This window comes from Bombina bombina, chromosome 3, assembly GCF_027579735.1.
Source record: "Bombina bombina isolate aBomBom1 chromosome 3, aBomBom1.pri, whole genome shotgun sequence".
Lineage (NCBI taxonomy): Eukaryota > Metazoa > Chordata > Amphibia > Anura > Bombinatoridae > Bombina > Bombina bombina.
Genome location: NC_069501.1, coordinates 497,593,817 through 497,613,081, shown reverse-complemented (window position 1 = coordinate 497,613,081; position 19,265 = coordinate 497,593,817). Strand labels below are relative to the sequence as shown.

Below are 19,265 nucleotides of genomic sequence, written 5' to 3'. Positions count from 1 at the left end.
CGCCCTTGTTTGTATCTGTGTGTTTGGCTGAAGGCTGCATTGTGTGGCTGTAGGTTAGGGACACAAGGAGGAAGAGACCTTAACGTGGTCTTGGACCTATCAGCATTTGGCTAAATGCTGTAACTAACTTTCATTTTGCTTTTAATTTAGCTTTCTGCTTGCAAGTGAGTACCATACTTTCTATGTGTTGTGTTAATAATTTTGTTTTGTCATTTTCCCTTTAGGCTTTGCACTCTGGGGTTAACTGACTGAATCACTGAAAGCTACAAAAAAATAGCTGGCTGGTTAAAGGGACAGTCTAGTCAAATTAAAACTTTCATGATTCACATAGGGCATGCAATTTTAAACAACTTTAAAAATTTTTGTTGCTTTGTCTCTTGGTATTGTTTGTTGAAAGCTAAACCTAGGTTGAAAGCTAAACCTTCTGGCTCGCCGGAAACGTAAGTTAAGAAGCAGCGGTCTTAAGACCGCTGCTTCTTAACTCGCCCGCCACCTCTGGGGTGGCGGACTGCAATCATCCCAATCAGGATGATCCAATCAGGATGATTGACATCCCCTGCACGTGTTGTGCACGGAACATGAGTGTTTGGGTTTGGCCTGAACTAAAGGTGGCAACCCTGTCTCTTGGGAAGTCATGTTTATACCTAAAACATGGACATTATTATATGAAATATAGGTATATATGCTTCCTTTCACCAAACCAAAACCATATTCTATTAAGATTTAAAAATTCTAAAGCAATTTTCACTTTTTTCATTTTGACATGTGTACAATTAAAAAAATTTTTTATGTAATTTAATCACAAATAACCGTGTCAATAACAGGACTGGCTCTGTAATTGTACCAGGTGGGACTATGTGACCCAGGTATCATTTGAAAGGTATTGCTAAATAGAGAGATCATATTCCAGCTAACCGTGTTTTTTCAAGAGAAAATACTGTGTGCCAGATTACGAGTGGTGCACTAACAGTTACGGGCGAGCGATATCAGGTTTATTGCAGGTGTTTGCACGCATCGGATGTAGCGCTTGTATTACAGGTTGAAAGTAAACGCAATCATTTGAGAGCAATTGCATTTATTGCGTAACCTCAGAGCTCTGGTTAACTGTTTTGCGAAACAAACAAACAAAAAAAATATTACAAAATGTTTTTATAACGGCACAAAGGTCTCAGATGTTAGGGGGGGGGGGGAAATGCAGGCAAAGATTGAGATAAAATGCATATACAGTATATGTCTAAATATGCATATGTATGTATATAAATTTATATGTGTTTATATGTGTGTACATATGTATTTGTGTATATATGTATTTACAGACATATATACACATAAAAACATATGTACACATATATAGAAGTGCATTGAAGCCTTTTGCAGTCAAGTAGATGAAAACATGTTAAAGCATATTTATGCAATATTAATTTTTAATAAAGTATTATACTTTTCACATTCCAATGTTCTGCACATAATAGAATATGTTTTAACTATTTAAATAGATATTCCTATATATATCGGTATATATCTATACCTATATATATATATATATGTACAGTATATATATATATATATAGGTATAGATCTATAGTGTAGCAAAATATTATCAGATATATGTAGAATTATATATTTATGAATAAACAGAACATATTCTGCTAAATTTGAATGTGAAATATTCATATTTTCATGTCTGGTTAGCACACTTGAGAATATGAGATTGGGTTTGTGCGCAAATAGTGTGTTAGGTTTTACCGACTTTTTTGCTCCATTGTCTTCTATGGGGGAATACTTTAATGCGGCCACAATATTCTAACTTCGGCTTTTTGTGCACAAAAACGTTTTACTTTCAACAAGAAATACAAGCGGTTCCCTTCCCCCCCCCCCAACATGCACAAAAATCTTACTTCTAGAGGAGTTAGTGCACAAGCAAGAGAAGAGCGATAATTTCTGCTTCGCTCATAATCAGCTAGGTATGCGCATTCTCTTGTGTGAAATTTTAATCTAATGAACTTTAGTCTTTGAGACTACTGATTATGGTTCGGTTTAAAGGCATATGAAACCCAACATTTTTCTTTCATGATTCAGATAGAGCATGGTATTTTAAACAACTTTCTAATTTACTTCTATTATCAATATTTATGTGTTCCCTTTTTGTATCTTTTGTTGAAAAGCAGGGACATAAGCTAAGCATATTGCCCATTTCTGGAGTACTATATGACAGCAGTTTTGCAAGAATGTTATTCATTTGCACGAGCACTGGATGGCAGCACTATTTCCTGCCATACACAGAATATTATTGGAATGAAGCAAATTTGATGAGAAGCAAAGTGAAAACTTCTGAAAAAATGTAAGCTATGTTAGAGTAATATGTGTAACTTTTATTAAAACAAAAAAATGTTAACTAAGAAGGAGCAGAAATGTTAAGCCATTGAAAATAAAGTTGTGTCTAGAGCCAAGAAATGCTACTTAAAGGGATAGGAAAGTCAAAATGAAACTTGCACGATTCAGATAAAGCATGTCATTTTAAGACACTTTTAAATTCTCTTTTGGCTAGATTACGAGTTTTGCGTTAAGCTGAAAAAGCAGCGTCCCTTAGATTTCTATCAGCCAATCGGAATTAAGGTAGAAAAAATCCTATTGGATGATGCAATCAGCCAATAGGATTGAGCTGGCATGCTATTGGCTGTTCCAAAGAATGCCAGAAAATAATCATAGTAAATGTAAGTTTTCCAAAACGTTATGATAAATTTTCTGAGAAACAGGCTTGCGAGAAACCAATCTCCTGGATGTAGGGACTGACGACTGAGGTAATCTGCCTCCCAGTTGTCTACACTTGGGATATGAATTGCAGTGATGAGGCAGGAATTGGTTTCTGCCCAAGAAAGGATTCGAGATACCTCTATCATGGATAGGGAATTTCAAATTTCCTCTTGATGATTGACTTAAGCTACTGCCGTAATATTGTCTGTCTGAAGTAGAGGCAAAGCCTGCATGCAGTTCCGAAATATTCATTGTTAACCTGGCCTTTCAAGGATTCTGCTTTCAGAGACCCCCAGAAAGTTCCCCAACCTGAAAGACTTGCATCTGTAGTGATCACAGACCATGTAGGACGAGCAAAAGAAGCCCCCTGAAAAAAAGATTGGTAATTTAGCTAACAAGTCAGGTATTTGTAGAGAACTGCGGAATCTGTTGGCGCTCTACAAATACCTGATAATAATAATAATATATGCATATTGGGAACTAAGAATATCTGTTGGTATATCCGAGTATAATACTTGCACCATTGCCATAGCATACAAAGTTGAAGAGGTCTCATATGAAATTGAGCAAATGAAATTGTGTCCGATGCTGCAATCATGAGGCCTAATACTTCCATACACAGAGTCACTGAAGAAAATGAGAGAGACTGACGATTCGGACACGCTAAAATCATATTTATTCGTCTCTTTTCTGTCAGGACACTGAATCTATCTGGAAACCTAAAAAGGTGACCTTTGAGGAATCAAGGAACTCTTTGGTAAATTGATCCTCCAACCATGTCATTGAAGAAACAACAATAGCTGTTTTTTTCAAGATTCTGCTAAATGAAAAGATTGAGCTAGTACCAAGATATCGTCCAGGTAAGGAAATAACGCAAAAGGTAGCCACAAACCACACCCCATATACATCCGTCTGTACTCTGAAGGGAAAACGGCCCTCAATATAGACTGAGAACCCCTCTCTCCAAAGAATCAATTGCACATCTTCATTCGTCGACTAGCTACAGCTGAGGCACAGTAAAGACTGAGGTACATGTGAAGTGAAAGGGGTTTTATAGAGATCTTGGGTTTGGGAATCCTTGCCTCCTCCTAATAGTAAGAGAAATTCCCAGGAGTAATGGATCATGGACTCTCACCACCTGAATGAAAGAAAGTAGGGGTGCTTATTGGTTGTTGTACACATTTTTTCAATATTATTTTTATATGAGATTTTTTCACAAATGGAGAGTAGGTAAAATATACACATACTTTTTTTGGAATTATGGGTATTGTAGTTTTTTGATATCGTGACACAACATGTCCCTCACTGCAACGTGGAGTTTGAAGAAGCTGTTTTCCTCAATCGGAGAGTACATGGGGTTATTAGTTAAATATATAAATAACTGTGTTTTGATGCTAGGAGGACGTTCCTTTTAAATATAATATTTTAATAGGGTTGTATTGGAGTTTTCAACTGTCTAATAAAACAGCACGTTCATGCACAGAAATGTGATGCAGTGACCTTTATATATATTTTTTTAAGATCCCCTTTTGTTTGTTTGGAATGGGAATTTTGTTTTTACCAACCCTGGTGTGTTTTTGTGGAGGACCTTACACACTAACAGTAATAATATTGTTGAAGCAATATGAAGTGTTTATAACACTTTTTGGAGTATGCTCATCTTTATTTGCAATAATAAATAATAAGCAATAATTGGTGACAGAGAATACCGAGGTGACAGCCAGCTAGGAGGCTGCACATTAACCCAGAATGTGAGATTTGCACTGATTTTAGTGTTCAACATTTGTAAGTAAATCTCCTTTGGAATTACCTTGAGAGAGTGAAAGTGTTTGATACTTTGAGCTATTGCGCCATTGGAGCACCTTTTTACTTTAGCAGTTATTGACTATCGTGTTAGAGCAAAGCATGGCTTAGATTTTTGTTGGACTGTCGTTTGGGAATTGAATGGAACTGGTGGGTCTGACATTTATACTGTAAACAGAATGTGTAGGTAACTGTCAACCATTAGGCTAGAGGACACCACAACCAAAGGGCTGCATCCTTGCCAGCAGAAATACCTCCACACCATCACAGATACCCTTCAAACTTGAATATAAGGACAATGCAGTCTACTTCACAGACTTCTCTGGCCAAATAACACACCCAAATACATCTATCTGAAGGAAAGAGTGGGACGTATGTTTTTTGTCACTTCCTTTCTTCTCTTGTCCATCACTGCAGTTGCCAGATGGCATTGTCTGGAGAGATGTATGTCTTGTGCACAGCTGACCTAACATTGGTGAGTAACCCGTAGGCAATTCTCGGTGGATTGTCCTCTCTTCTGTTGGCTTCTTTATACTTTTCAGTAAGCTTTGTTTGGTATGATCACTAAGTTCATCCTCCCACAGAGTGACTTCATTGCACTAAAATCCACTACCATCCCATTTCAAGGGACAGTAAAGTCAAAATTAAACTTTCATTATTCAGTATGAGTAGAGTATGCAATTTTATGATAGAGTATGCCATTTTAAACAACTTTCATAATGACTGCTATTAACTAATTTGCTTCATTCTCTTGGCATCCTTTGTTGAAAAGCATACATAGGTAGGCTCAGAAGCAGAAATGCACTACTGGGAGCTACCTGCTGATTGGTGGCTGCACATATTTGCCTCATGTCATTGGAAGCTAGCTGAACATCTCGGTTGAGCCAATAACATAAGTCAAATAGGTGCAGCCATCAATCAGCAGAATCAAGAGAATGGAGAACATTTGATAATAGAAGTAAATTGGAAAGTTGTTAAAAAATTGCATGCCATATCTAAAAAATACAAGAAAATTTTGGGTTTCATGTCCCTTTAAATGAAATTCTTAAAAATTTACCAGTTGAAGATCTCAATATCTGCATATCTGTCTCTTTGTTGAATATTGACTGTTAAGGGACCGTTCTTTTTTTTTCTCTCAAAGAATTGACAATCTGAAGCTGCCTGAGCCAATATATTACTGAGTCTTGCACATATATTTGAATGGAACCCTCCAGAACAGCCCAACTTCTTCCATTGGAATTGTATCCTACAAAACACATTGTTACCCATGGCTAAGTTCAAGAAATAGATTTTTAATATCATAAACTCCTTGTCATTAGTGTCAAATGGACCCATGGTATCCCTGGTTGTTAACATGGATTTGCAGGATTGAGTTGGGCAGTTAATAGAAGACACAAGTGCCGGATCTCAATGAAAAGAACAGCATGCAATCTTGAGAAATGCTAAATTAAGGGACTGGCAAAAGAAAATAGAAGAAGAAATTATTATTCTACTCTCGATATTTAACAAGTTTTATAATCCAAGTCAATATCAGAGCTCAGGGAAGGCAGCAGACAAAATAATGATAAGGTTCGTGGTCTAATCTAAATGATTATAGCAAGTGCTGGTCAACAAAAAACAAAATGAACAGGACACCACATCTAACAAAAACTGGTCTATTTACGAGTGAGGCACTTACAGTTTTCATGTGTGCTAAAACAACCACTTTAAGAACTAAATCGAGAAACGCGATGCACAAAACACCAAAAAATGATATTTCTATCTCTATCACATAGAAAATAGTGTATTTTTATTATTAAATATATATTTCTATATATAGCTGATACTGTTCATGTAAACTACATATCTATAACTAATATCTATATGAATAGATATGCAGGTATAAAAATATACGCCTATATATAGAAATATGTATTTTAAAAATAAAAAATAACATTATCCTGTAAGTGAAGAACATTGGAATGTGAAATATGTCTTGTAACTATACAGTAAAACAGATATAAACATATAGATGTATACGTATACATATAAAGAATACATAGACATATTTTATAAGTGCATTGGAGCCCATTGCAGTAAAGTAGCTGAAAACATGTAAAATCATATTGATGCAAAATTCATATTTAATAAAGTTTTTTTACAATGTAATTTCGCATTCCAATGTTTTTCACATAGGGGAATTATGTTCTAAGTATTTATAAATGGATATTCCCATATATATCTATACCTATATATATATATATATATATATATATATATATATATATATAATCTTATATATGTAGGTATAGATATATATTTTACCAAAAAAACATCAGACATACGTAGAAATATGTATTTACGAATAGACAGAACATATTCTTCTATGTTAAGAACATTGGAATGAGAAATACTGTATTCCTATTTAATATCACGTTAGCGCTCTTAAAACGAGATTGGGTTTGCGCGAGTTGTTGAGTGTTAGGTTTGTTTTCCCACTTTTCACTCTCCATCGAAGACTATTGGAGAATACGTTAATGTGGTCACATTATTGTAACTTCAGCTTTTTGCTTGTGTCGGATTAGCGTGCAAGCAAAACCTTTTTATTTACAACTTGCAATACGCGCGGTATCGAACATGCGCAAAAAGCCTTGGACGAGGGCAGTTAGCGTGAGATCGGGAGCGATAAATAGCATTTCACTTGTAATCTAGCCCTTAGAGTACAGAAAAATGATAATAGCCTACATACAGAAGTCACCTTTAATGCACTTATTTAATTACTTATACTGTGCTTCACTCTATTTATTGGTTGCCATTCTTGCTGACATTTTTCTGCACACAGTGAGGGATTTTTCCATAGACTTTCTGAGTGCTTGTTAGATAGATCAGGTAGTTAATGGGGCTGCTACAGCACCTGTTAAAACCTCCGTTTGCAAGTACTAATCCCCTTTAGAATTCTATAAATGAGTACCATTGAATTGAATAATAATAACTGTTATTTATCATCTACCACTAACTGCTTAAATGTAAGACTGTGCTCTTAAATTGATGCAGATCCTGTTCATGAGAAAAATGCTATGCAAACCCTAAAGTTATTAAATGTATGTGTGGAGCCATAGACTCAATTTGTTCTCTTGTGGTGCTTTTTAAAGACAAGCCAAATGATCCCCACAGTTTGTCACTTTTCATGTGTACTGACACTGCACATGATTTACTGATGCAAAAATCATACATTTGCCAGAGTAAAAAGAACGGAGCCATGTAGAGTAAGAAAATAAGTTGTAATAAGTGGTTAAGTTGGACAATGATTGGAATTATAAGAAAAAGTAAGGTTAAATGGAGTTACACAGTCATTAGTTACATAGAGTAGTTACAGGTGATTCTATAGGGTAACAAGAAGAATTAAATAACGTTTATAGATTATACAGTGGTTTAAATTATGGAATGTGGCTTTAAGGAAGCCATATTGTTGAAAAGCATAATCAACATAACATTAGGATGAGGCTAATCCCATTTCACACTCTGTTTACTTACCTAGAGATTGAATCGTACACAGTGTTCTAACTTAGGTCACATACAATTATATTGAACATTAGTTTTCTTTAGTGATATTAGAGCAACCAAACACTATGAATTGGATTGTTGATACTTACAATACCTCAGTACACTCGGTACTTTAAGAGCATCAAAACTGATAACTGTTGAAAATGTTTTTGTTTGTTTTTTTAGTATTTTTTCAACTACATTTAATAATTGATAACCAGCACCTATTGATTCAAATGCTCATCATTTTTTAATATTGAATGTAACATTTGAATATCAAGTGTTACTATGTTAAATTCAATATTCAAATTTTAGATTTAGAAATTAATAGTTTGTGGAAAATTTGAAGTTTTATCAGATATCCATATCAAGTATTGAAGCTAAAAACTGTGATATTAGTTTTATCTTCTTTTGTTCCCACACACCTTTTGAGTTCTGTTTGACATGTCCTAAGCAATAATAGTACAATAAAAAACAACAATAAGATCACACTTACTAGTTTTTGAACATAGGTAATTTAAACTCCATCACATATTTTATAACAGCATTAAAGGGTTATTTAAAATTGTATTCCAAATCTCATATCAGATTACTCTTAATACTTTAATCCAGATTTGGAATTAACACTTTGGTTATCTAGATTAATTCATAATGATCTAATTCAACACTTTAAGATGGATAATGGGATTAACCTAAAAGTTTCATAGTTCATTTGGTAGATCATCAAAGAATACAGGTAGAAAACCCTTTATCCAAACTGTTTGGGACCGGAAAAGGTTTATATTTCAGAAAAATAAAATAGGACAGTTTGGAGAGGGGACAAGTGTGAAAAAAAATATCTTATGTAATTTAGGCAATATTTACAAGTCACAATACAGCTTATACATGTTACCTAAAGGTAGTTTTATATCATATTTAATACATTAGAATACATAGTATAGATAGTACCCTCAGAAAGATAGTATAATACTGTAATGAGAAAAATAATAGTTGTTTTAAATAAATATAGACTATTATTTGCATTTCAGAACACACAAAAAAACAAAGACACAGGCAGAGAAGATTGTGATTTTCAGATGGGAAAAAAAAGTAATTTTTGATAATTTTATTTAAAAAAAAGATATTAATTAAAAAGTTTGGATTTCAGAATAATATTGGATTTTGGAATTCCGGATTTGGGGATTTGTACCTGTAGCCTTTTCATACATAATTTAATAATAGTTTCTTTAATACAGAAATAAAGAGTATAAAATCCAAGTTAAAGTAGACATTAACAAGATAACTGAGGTGCTATTTATATTTGTCTTCCACTCTTTTACACCACAAATATAGAACAGTATTTGTCCTTCTTGAAAGTTTTTACCCACATAGACCAATGCTTTTGATATATTTCTAATGTAAATGATCCCCTGTCATGCTTTGCAATATATTTATTAGGTTCTCAAGGCCAAAGATGTACCCCTGATCAGGTCCTTCATACATTGCTGGACAGTTCCTTGACCCTTTAAAAATTGTGTGAGCAAAATCAATCATCTTCACATCAACCTTTCCAGAGTTCATGCCTTGACACTCGGATGATGCCAATTTATTTTGAAGGAAGCTGTGGTCATTTTTTCTAGTTGTACCTTCTCCATCATAAACAATCAAAATGGAGCTGGAATAGAATCTGTATGATCCTTGACCTTCTATCACTGACCTGAGGGATTTTAACTGAGATATAATAGGTTCCAAAAGGTCATTTCTGAGAAGATAACCGTTATGGAGATATTGATATAATGCATTCCTGAAACCTTCTATAGACAACTTCCTTCCATAATATTTGTCTCTCCAGAGATATTGTCCAACATCTGCTTGATAGACCTAATATATATATAAAAAAATAATGCTATTAAATGCATAAAAAATTATCTTTCCCAGAAAGATTTAAAATGTATTATTTTTAATTCTGCAAAATGTTTTCTTTTAAACAATATGAGTAACACAGATGCCATTTGCTCACTGGACAATTACCAGAACTACCACTGCTTTATTGGTGGATAGTAAAACAAAACACTGTTATTTTATTTCTCAGTACAGAAATATTAGATTGTTATGTGCTTTAACCACTGCCGCTGAAAGAATGACTGAAACAATTAATTAAAGGGCCATAATACCCAAATGTTTAAACACTTGAAAGTGATGCAGCATAGCTGTAAAAAGCTGACTAGAAAATATCACCTGAACATCTCTATGTAAAAAAGAAAGATATTTTACCTCAAAAGTTCCTCAGTAGCCACCTCCCATTGTAAAGGATTTCTAAGCAGCATTTTAGTGTGTCTGTCCTGGGACAGCTGAAAGGATGAGCCTCGTGAACTCTCATATTATTTCATTAATCAGGTAAAGGAAGCTTACTATGAAATCTCATGAGAGTTAAGTCAAATCTCATGAGATCACAGTAAGAGTTTATGACCTCAGCACTGCTGATGCTGATTGGCTGCTGTTCATTTCTTCATTTTTTTTTATTTTTACCTGCAGCTGGGAGCAGGTGAAGGATAACTTTTTACACATAACTTACTCTGCTGAGCTGAGGAGATTGTGAGGTAAAACATCTTCCTTTTTTACATAGAGATGCTCAGGTGATATTTTCCTGTCAGCTTTTTACAGTTATACTACATCAGTTTCAAGTGATTTAGCATATGAGTATTATGTCCCTTTAATTAAGAAGCATAGAAAAACTTAACTTTTATGTGCCATAAGTCTGGTTGAAGAATCTTAACTCTTCCCCTTATTTGACCAGCAGCAACAGGTTCTTTTTTATGTTTGCTTTGTTCTGGTTCTTCTTTGAGGTTAGCTTCTATATAAACAAATCCAATCCTGATTAGTTAATCAAGTTAATCAATAAAGATTGCAAATGGGCAGGCTTACTTTTATATTTGAGCCCACTTATTCTTCTATTTCATTAATCACATTAACCAGAATCAGAAAAAGCAGGCACAATTTTTGACACAAAGCTTTCCCATCTGCAATCCTAAATGGAAAACCATATTAACCAATCAGAATTTCCATTAGTTTTTTAAATATGGGGGGGATACTCCTAATAACTAGAATTTGATGAGGGGGATTTTTTTTCTACTAGTTAGAAGAGGCAGAATAATGAAGATTTGTTTTTAAAACAGGATTAAGGCAGTTGAAAATTCACTTAGTTTTTCTTAAATATTTTTTTAAATATATATTTTGGGGGCTTAGTTTTAGTGAGGGGGATATAAAATATGATAAAGAGTGTAGAAGTCAGTTACATTTATTGGGGGAGTATTTGCTATTATGGAGAAAAACTGATAGTGTTATCTGTGGAAGATAGGGTAGGGGGAGGGTTTACCAGTCAGGGAATGAGTAGAAGCCAGATGTGGACCCGTTGCTCAGTGTGCCTAGAGGGATATGGCTGCACCTCACTGACGAGGCCCACAATAGGCCGAAATGTACGTCTGGGGTTTTGCCATTTCTCTCGTTCAGAGAGGGATTGCCTGGTATTTCGGGGCTGGACTGCACTGTTAAGTCAGGGTCAGACTAATATGCTACAGGAAAGTTCTTCTCTGTGAAAGGCACATGTTGAGCAAAAAGAGGCTGCTTCTAGGGTGGTAACTAGCCATAGAAAAAACATAATTTATGCTTACCTGATAAATTTATTTCTCTTGTAGTGTGTTCAGTCCACGGGTCATCCATTACTTATGGGATATATTCTCCTTCCCAACAGGAAGTTGCAAGAGGATCACCCAAGCAGAGCTGCTATATAGCTCCTCCCCTCACATGTCATATCCAGTCATTCGACCGAAACAAGACGAGAAAGGAGAAACTATAGGGTGCAGTGGTGACTGGAGTTATAATTTAAAATTTAGAACCTGCCTCAAAAAAGACAGGGCGGGCCGTGGACTGAACACACTACAAGAGAAATAAATTTATCAGGTAAGCATAAATTATGTTTTCTCTTGTTAAGTGTGTTCAGTCCACGGGTCATCCATTACTTATGGGATACCAATACCAAAGCTAAAGTACACGGATGATGGGAGGGACAAGGCAGGAACATTAAACAGAAGGAACCACTGCCTGTAGAACCTTTCTCCCAAAAACAGCCTCCGAAGAAGCAAAAGTGTCAAATTTGTAAAATTTGGAAAAAGTATGAAGTGAAGACCAAGTTGCAGCCTTGCAAATCTGTTCAACAGAGGCCTCATTCTTAAAGGCCCAGGTGGAAGCCACAGCTCTAGTGGAATGAGCTGTAATTCTTTCAGGAGGCTGCTGTCCAGCAGTCTCATAGGCTAAACGTATTATGCTACGAAGCCAAAAAGAGAGAGAGGTAGCCGAAGCCTTTTGACCTCTCCTCTGTCCAGAATAAACGACAAACAGAGAAGAAGTTTGCCGAAAATCTTTAGTTGCCTGTAAGTAGAACTTCAGGGCACGGACCACGTCTAGATTATGCAAAAGACGTTCCTTCTTTGAAGAAGGATTAGGACATAATGATGGAACAACAATCTCTTGATTGATATTCCTGTTAGAAACAACCTTAGGTAAAAACCCAGGTTTAGTACGCAGGACTACCTTGTCTGAATGAAAGATCAGATAAGGAGAATCACAATGTAAGGCAGATAACTCAGAGACTCTTCGAGCCGAGGAAATAGCCATCAAAAACAGAACTTTCCAAGATAAAAGCTTAATATCAATGGAATGAAGGGGTTCAAACGGAACACCCTGAAGAACTTTAAGAACCAAGTTTAAGCTCCACGGAGGAGCAACAGCTTTAAACACAGGCTTAATCCTAGCCAAAGCCTGACAAAAAGCCTGGACGTCTGTGTTCTCTGCCAGACGTTTGTGTAAAAGAATAGACAGAGCAGAAATCTGTCCCTTTAGCGAACTAGCGGATAAACCCTTTTCTAAACCCTCTTGTAGAAAAGCCAATATCCTAGGAATCCTAACCTTACTCCATGAGTAACTCTTGGATTCACACCAATATAAATATTTACGCCATATCTTATGGTAAATTTTTCTGGTCACAGGTTTCCGAGCCTGTATCAATGTATCAATAACCGACTCCGAGAAACCACGCTTCGATAGAATCAAGCGTTCAATCTCCATGCAGTCAGCCTCAGAGAAATTAGGTTTGGATGGTTGAAAGGACCCTGAATTAGAAGGTCCTGTCTGAGAGGTAGAGACCATGGTGGACAGGACGACATGTCCACTAGGTCTGCATACCAGGTCCTGCATGGCCACGCAGGCGCTATCAGAATCACCGATGCTCTCTCCTGTTTGATCCTGGCAATCAGTCGAGGTAGCAACGGAAAAGGTGGAAACACATAAGCTATGTTGAAAATAAAAGGGGCTGCTAGTGCATCTAAGAGCACCGCTCCCGGGTCCCTGGACCTGGATCCGTAACAAGGAAGCTTGGCGTTCTGGCGAGATGCCATGAGATCCAGATCCGGTTTGCCCCAACGACGAATCAGTTGAGCAAATACCTCCGGGTGAAGTTCCCACTCCCCCGGATGAAAAGTCTGGCGACTTAGAAAATCCGCCTCCCAGTTCTCCACGCCTGGGATGTAGATCGCTAACAGGTGGCAAGAGTGAGAATCTGCCCAGCGAATTATCTTCGAGACTTCCACCATCGCTAGGGAACTCCTGGTTCCCCCTTGATGATTGATGTAAGCCACAGTCGTGATGTTGTCCGACTGAAATCTGATGAACCTCAGTGTTGCCAACTGAGGCCAAGCTAGAAGAGCATTGAATATTGCTCTCAATTCTAGAATGTTTATTGGGAGGAGTTTCTCCTCCTGAGTCCACGATCCCTGAGCCTTCAGGGAGTTCCAGACTGCTCCCCAGCCTAGTAGGCTGGCATCTGTTGTTACAATCGTCCAATCTGGTCTGCGAAAGGTCATTCCTTCGGACAGATGAACCCGTGACAACCACCAGAGAAGAGAATCTCTGGTCTCCTGGTCCAGACTTAGCAAAGGGGACAGATCTGAGTAATCCCCGTTCCACTGACTTAGCATGCATAGTTGCAGCGGTCTGAGATGCAGGCACGCAAATGGCACTATGTCCATTGCCGTGACCATTAAGCCGATTACTTCCATGCACTGAGCTACTGATGGGCTTGGAATGGAGTGAAGGACACGGCAAGCATTTAGAATGTTTGAAAACCTGGACTCTGTCAGGTAAATCTTCATCTCTACAGAATCTATAAGAGTCCCTAGAAAAGGAACCCTTGTGAGTGGTAACAGAGAACTCTTTTCCACGTTCACTTTCCACCCATGCGACCTCAGAAATGCTAGAACTATCTCTGTATGAGACTTTGCATTTTGAAAACTTGAAGCTTGTATCAGAATGTCGTCTAGGTACGGAGCCACCGCTATGCCTCGTGGTCTTAGTACCGCCAGAAGTGAGCCCAGAACCTTTGTAAAAATTCTCGGGGCCGTAGCTAACCCGAAGGAAAGAGCTACAAACTGGTAATGCCTGTCTAGAAAGGCAAACCTTAGGTACCGATAATGATGTTTGTGAATCGGTATGTGAAGGTAGGCATTCTTTAAGTCCACTGTGGTCATATATTGACCCTCTTGGATCATGGGTAGGATGGTCCGAATGGTTTCCATCTTGAACGATGGAACCCTTAGGAATTTGTTTAAGATTTTTAAGTCTAAGATTGGTCTGAAGATTCCCTCTTTTTTGGGAACCACAAACAGATTTGAGTAAAACCCTTGCCCTTGTTCCGCTTGCGGAACTGGGTGGATCACTCCCATCACTAAGAGGTCTTGTACACATTGTAGAAATGCCTCTTTCTTTACTAGGTTTGTTGATAACCTTGACAGATGAAACCTCCCTTGTGGAGGAGAAGTTTTGAAATCCAGAAGGTATCCCTGAGATATAATCTCCAACGTCCAGGGATCCTGTACATCTCTTGCCCAAGCCTGGGCAAAGAGAGAAAGTCTGCCCCCCACTAGATCCGTCTCCGGAAAGGGGGCCCTGTCTTCATGCTATCTTAGTGGCGGAAGTAGGCTTTCTGGCATGCTTGCCCTTGTTCCATGACTGGTTGCCTTTCCAACCCTGCCTGTAACAAGCAATAGTTCCTTCCTGTTTTGGAGCGGAGGAAGTTGATGCTGCTCCTGCCTTGAAATTACGAAAGGCACGAAAATTAGACTGTTTGGCCTTTGATTTGGCCCTGTCCTGAGGAAGGGTGTGGCCCTTACCTCCAGTAATGTCAGCAATAATTTCCTTCAAGCCGGGCCCGAATAAGGTCTGCCCTTTGAAAGGAATGTTCAGTAGTTTAGACTTAGAAGTTACATCTGCTGACCATGATTTAAGCCATAGCGCTCTGCGCGCCTGTATGGCGAATCCGGAATTCTTAGCCGTAAGTTTGGTTAAATGCACTACGGCATCCGAAACAAACGCATTAGCCAGCTTAAGGGTTCTAAGCTTGCTCAAAGTTTCATCCAATGGTGCTGTGCGAATCGCCTCTTCCAGAGACTCAAACCAGAATGCCGCTGCAGCAGTGACAGGCGCAATGCATGCAAGAGGCTGTAATATAAAACCCTGTTGAACAAACATTTTCTTAAGGTAACCCTCTAATTTTTTATCCATTGGATCTGAGAAAGCACAGCTATCCTCCACCGGGATAGTGGTACGCTTGGCTAAAGTAGAAACTGCTCCCTCCACCTTAGGGACCGTCTGCCATAAGTCTCGTGTGGTGGCGTCTATAGGGAACATTTTTCTAAATATCGGAGGAGGGGAAAAAGGCACACCGGGTCTATCCCACTCCTTGCTAATAATCTCTGTAAGCCTTTTTGGTATAGGAAAAACGTCAGTACACACCGGTACCGCATAGTATTTATCCAGCCTACATAATTTCTCTGGGATTGCCACCGTGTCACAATCATTCAGAGCCGCTAACACCTCCCCTAGCAACACGCGGAGGTTCTCAAGCTTAAATTTAAAATTTGAAATTTCTGAATCCGGTCTCCCCGAATCAGAACCGTCACCCACAGAATGAAGCTCTCCGTCCTCATGTTCTGCAAATTGTGACGCAGTATCAGACATGGCTCTCGTGTCATCGGCGCGCTCTGTCCTTAACCCAGAGCTGTCGCGCTTGCCTCTTAACTCGGGCATATTGTATAATACTTCTTTCATAACATTAGCCATATCATGTAAAGTGATTTGTAAGGGCCTTGATGTACTTGGCGCCTCAATCTCACGCACCTCACGAGCGGGAGACGAAGGTACTGACACGTGAGGAGAGTTAGACGGCATAACTTCCCCCTCGTTGTCTGGTGATAATTTCTTTATCGGTACAGATTGACTTTTATTCAAAGTAATATCAATACAATTGGTACACATATTTCTATTGGGCTCCACATCGGCCTTTGAACATAATGAACAAGCAGATTCCTCTGTATCAGACATGTTTAAACAGACTAGCAATGAAGCTAGCAAGCTTGGAAATTACTTTCAATAAGTTTACAAGCAATATAAAAAAACGCTGCAGCGCTTTTAAAAACACAGTTGAATAACAAAGAACTAATTCAGTTATAGTCAACAATTCTTTAAATGTATTAGTTAGCAGAGGATTGCACCCATTAGCAAAAGGATGATTAACCCCTCAATACCCAAAAACGGATATCAAATTAAGATTTAACGCTTTTATCACAGTCAAACACACTGTCACAGGTCTGCTGTGACTGATTACCTCCCTCAAAAACGAATTTTGAAGACCCCTGAGCTCTCTAGAGACGTCCTGGATCAAGGAGGAAGAAGCAGGAAGACTGTGCTAGAATTATAACTGCGCAACAAGGCGCTAAAAAAGGCCCCTCCCACTCATATTACAACAGTGGGAGACCTGATATAACGGTTTCTATGCAGAAAAATACATTAGCCATGTGGAAAAAAATCATGCCCAAAAGGATTTATCACCAAAGTACCTCACAAAACGAATAATATGCCAGTAAACGTTTTAAAAACAAACTTTTTTAATGTCATGTAAAGTTATCACTAAGCCTGCTACCAGTCGCTTCCACTGCAGATAAGGCTTAAGCATTATTTCAGTATTAACAGTATTTTCTCAGTCAAATTCTAGTCCCTAGAAAATAACTCGACTGCGCATACATTTATCAGCCTGATACCAGTCGCTACTACTGCATTTAAGGCTGTACTTACATCATACGGGTAACAGCAGTGTTTTCTTAGTCAATTCCATTCCCAGAAAATATTGTACTGCACATACCTCATTTGCGGGGGACCCCGCATGCTATTCCCATTTTCTGAAGTTACCCCACTCCTCAGAATGTCGAGAACAGCCAGTGGATCTTAGTTACGCCTGCTAAGATCATAGAAAACGCAGGCAGTTTCTTCTTCCAAATACTGCCTGAGATAGAAAAACAGCACACTCCGGTTCCATTTAAAATAACAAACTTTTGATTGAAGAATAATTAAGTAAAAACTCCAACTCCTCTCGCGACCTCCTTCTTTGTTGAGGGTTGCAAGAGAATGACTGGATATGACAAGTGAGGGGAGGAGCTATATAGCAGCTCTGCTTGGGTGATCCTCTTGCAACTTCCTGTTGGGAAGGAGAATATATCCCATAAGTAATGGATGACCCGTGGACTGAACACACTTAACAAGAGAAAGCTATTATGCTATTGTTCGTTCCCAGGTTGAGCGCTTCTCTGTTTTTATTTATGAGTAGAAGGTGTTTATCACTTGGGATATTGTAATGAAAGTTCATTTAATGCTGGGGATATCGCAGTAGGACAATTTTTTTCTGGTCAATGTAGGGGGCAGGTTGCATTTTGGAACACTGAGCTAAGAATGGCATGTATGTAGTATAAGTACTAGGTTTACAGTGGTTGGGCTCAGAAGCTACCTGGTGGTTGAACATATTGACCAGCTGCAAGAACCCGTTATTATTTAATGATTTGAAATTCTGCATAAAGTTAATTGTCTCTAAATAACAGGTGTGAATATGTTCAGATTACTAAAACAGAGCAGCTAAGTTGAATCTCTTGTCCCAAGCTTTTTTCATAATAATGACCTTATTGTGGGCCAGATTACAAGTGGCGCATTAACTACATTTTTCACTTGTGCGATATCTGCACTCAAAGTAAAATTTTAATGTTGGTGGCTTAGCAAGCTTATTACAGGTTGGAAGTAAAAAGTTAGTACGCAAGTGAAAGTCCTATCTACGCTTCATGACTTTAGATATTGCACCCCTGTTAACTTCATCTCCCAGAGACCTCAATTGGACACGCTGTTAAAAAAAAACAAAAAAAAAACTAACACTTATTGTTACCCATCACCCGATTAGACTGACAGCGCTAAGGACAAAGGTAGTTATGAATACTTTACATTTCAATGTTCTTCACATAGATAAAAAAAAGGTTTATTTTGAAATATATACACTATATATATATATATATATATATATATATATATATATATATATATATATATATATATATATATATATATATATATACATACACATACATATATAACAATTTTGCTGGAAGGATTTTTTGATTTTTTTCAAGTGCTGTCTCTTTAAATGAGTATTTTTAGATAACCATTTTGGTAGTCAAAACAATCAATACATGCTCACCTTAGCATACCTCAACATTATGAGGTATGTATCCAATAGTGTAGGGATCTGTGTCCCTGTCTGTGTTAATGATGTGCAAAAGCAAATGTATAAAAAATGTTAACTAGGTAGCAGGTATTTAAAAAGATTTGTAGGACTCCAATTTACTATAAGATAATCCAAAATAAGGATCTGATGGTAAGTAAATAATGTCCCTGATTCAAAGCTTAATAATTTTATTCGAACTCTATAAAACAGAAAAAATATATCTTGATGAAATCCTATAAAGAAACCCAATTTCTCTAACTCTACTATTTATAAAACACTTTTAGAAAATAACTTTTTTAACAAAATCAGATAATGAAAAACCTACTACCTAATTTAAAATGTTTATACATCTGCTTTTGAACATCATTAAGACAGACAAGGCTCAAAAGTGTATATACATAGATGTATATATGAATATACATGTGTGTGTGTGTGTGTGTGTATATATATATATATATATATGTATGTGTGTGTGTGTGTGTGTGTGTGTTTATATGTGTATATATGTATGTATATACATATTTACACATATGAACACATAAATACACATGCATAT

General features: G+C 37.3%; 1 protein-coding gene across 5 annotated transcripts in view; it reads right to left on the bottom strand.

Annotated features, from left to right (window-relative positions):
- IP6K3 (inositol hexakisphosphate kinase 3) overlaps window positions 1-19,265 on the bottom strand; it is a 165,599-nt gene that overhangs the window by 55,279 nt on the left and 91,055 nt on the right. Inside the window, exon 6 of one of the 5 annotated variants that reach the window (XM_053706858.1) lies at window positions 7,799-9,939. The exons of the other annotated variants lie outside the window; for them this stretch is intronic. Coding sequence (XP_053562833.1) covers window positions 9,472-9,939 — 468 coding nt within the window. The 3' untranslated portion in view covers window positions 7,799-9,471. Of the gene's footprint in view, window positions 1-7,798; window positions 9,940-19,265 lie in introns of those variants that run through there. 5 annotated transcript variants of the gene reach the window in all.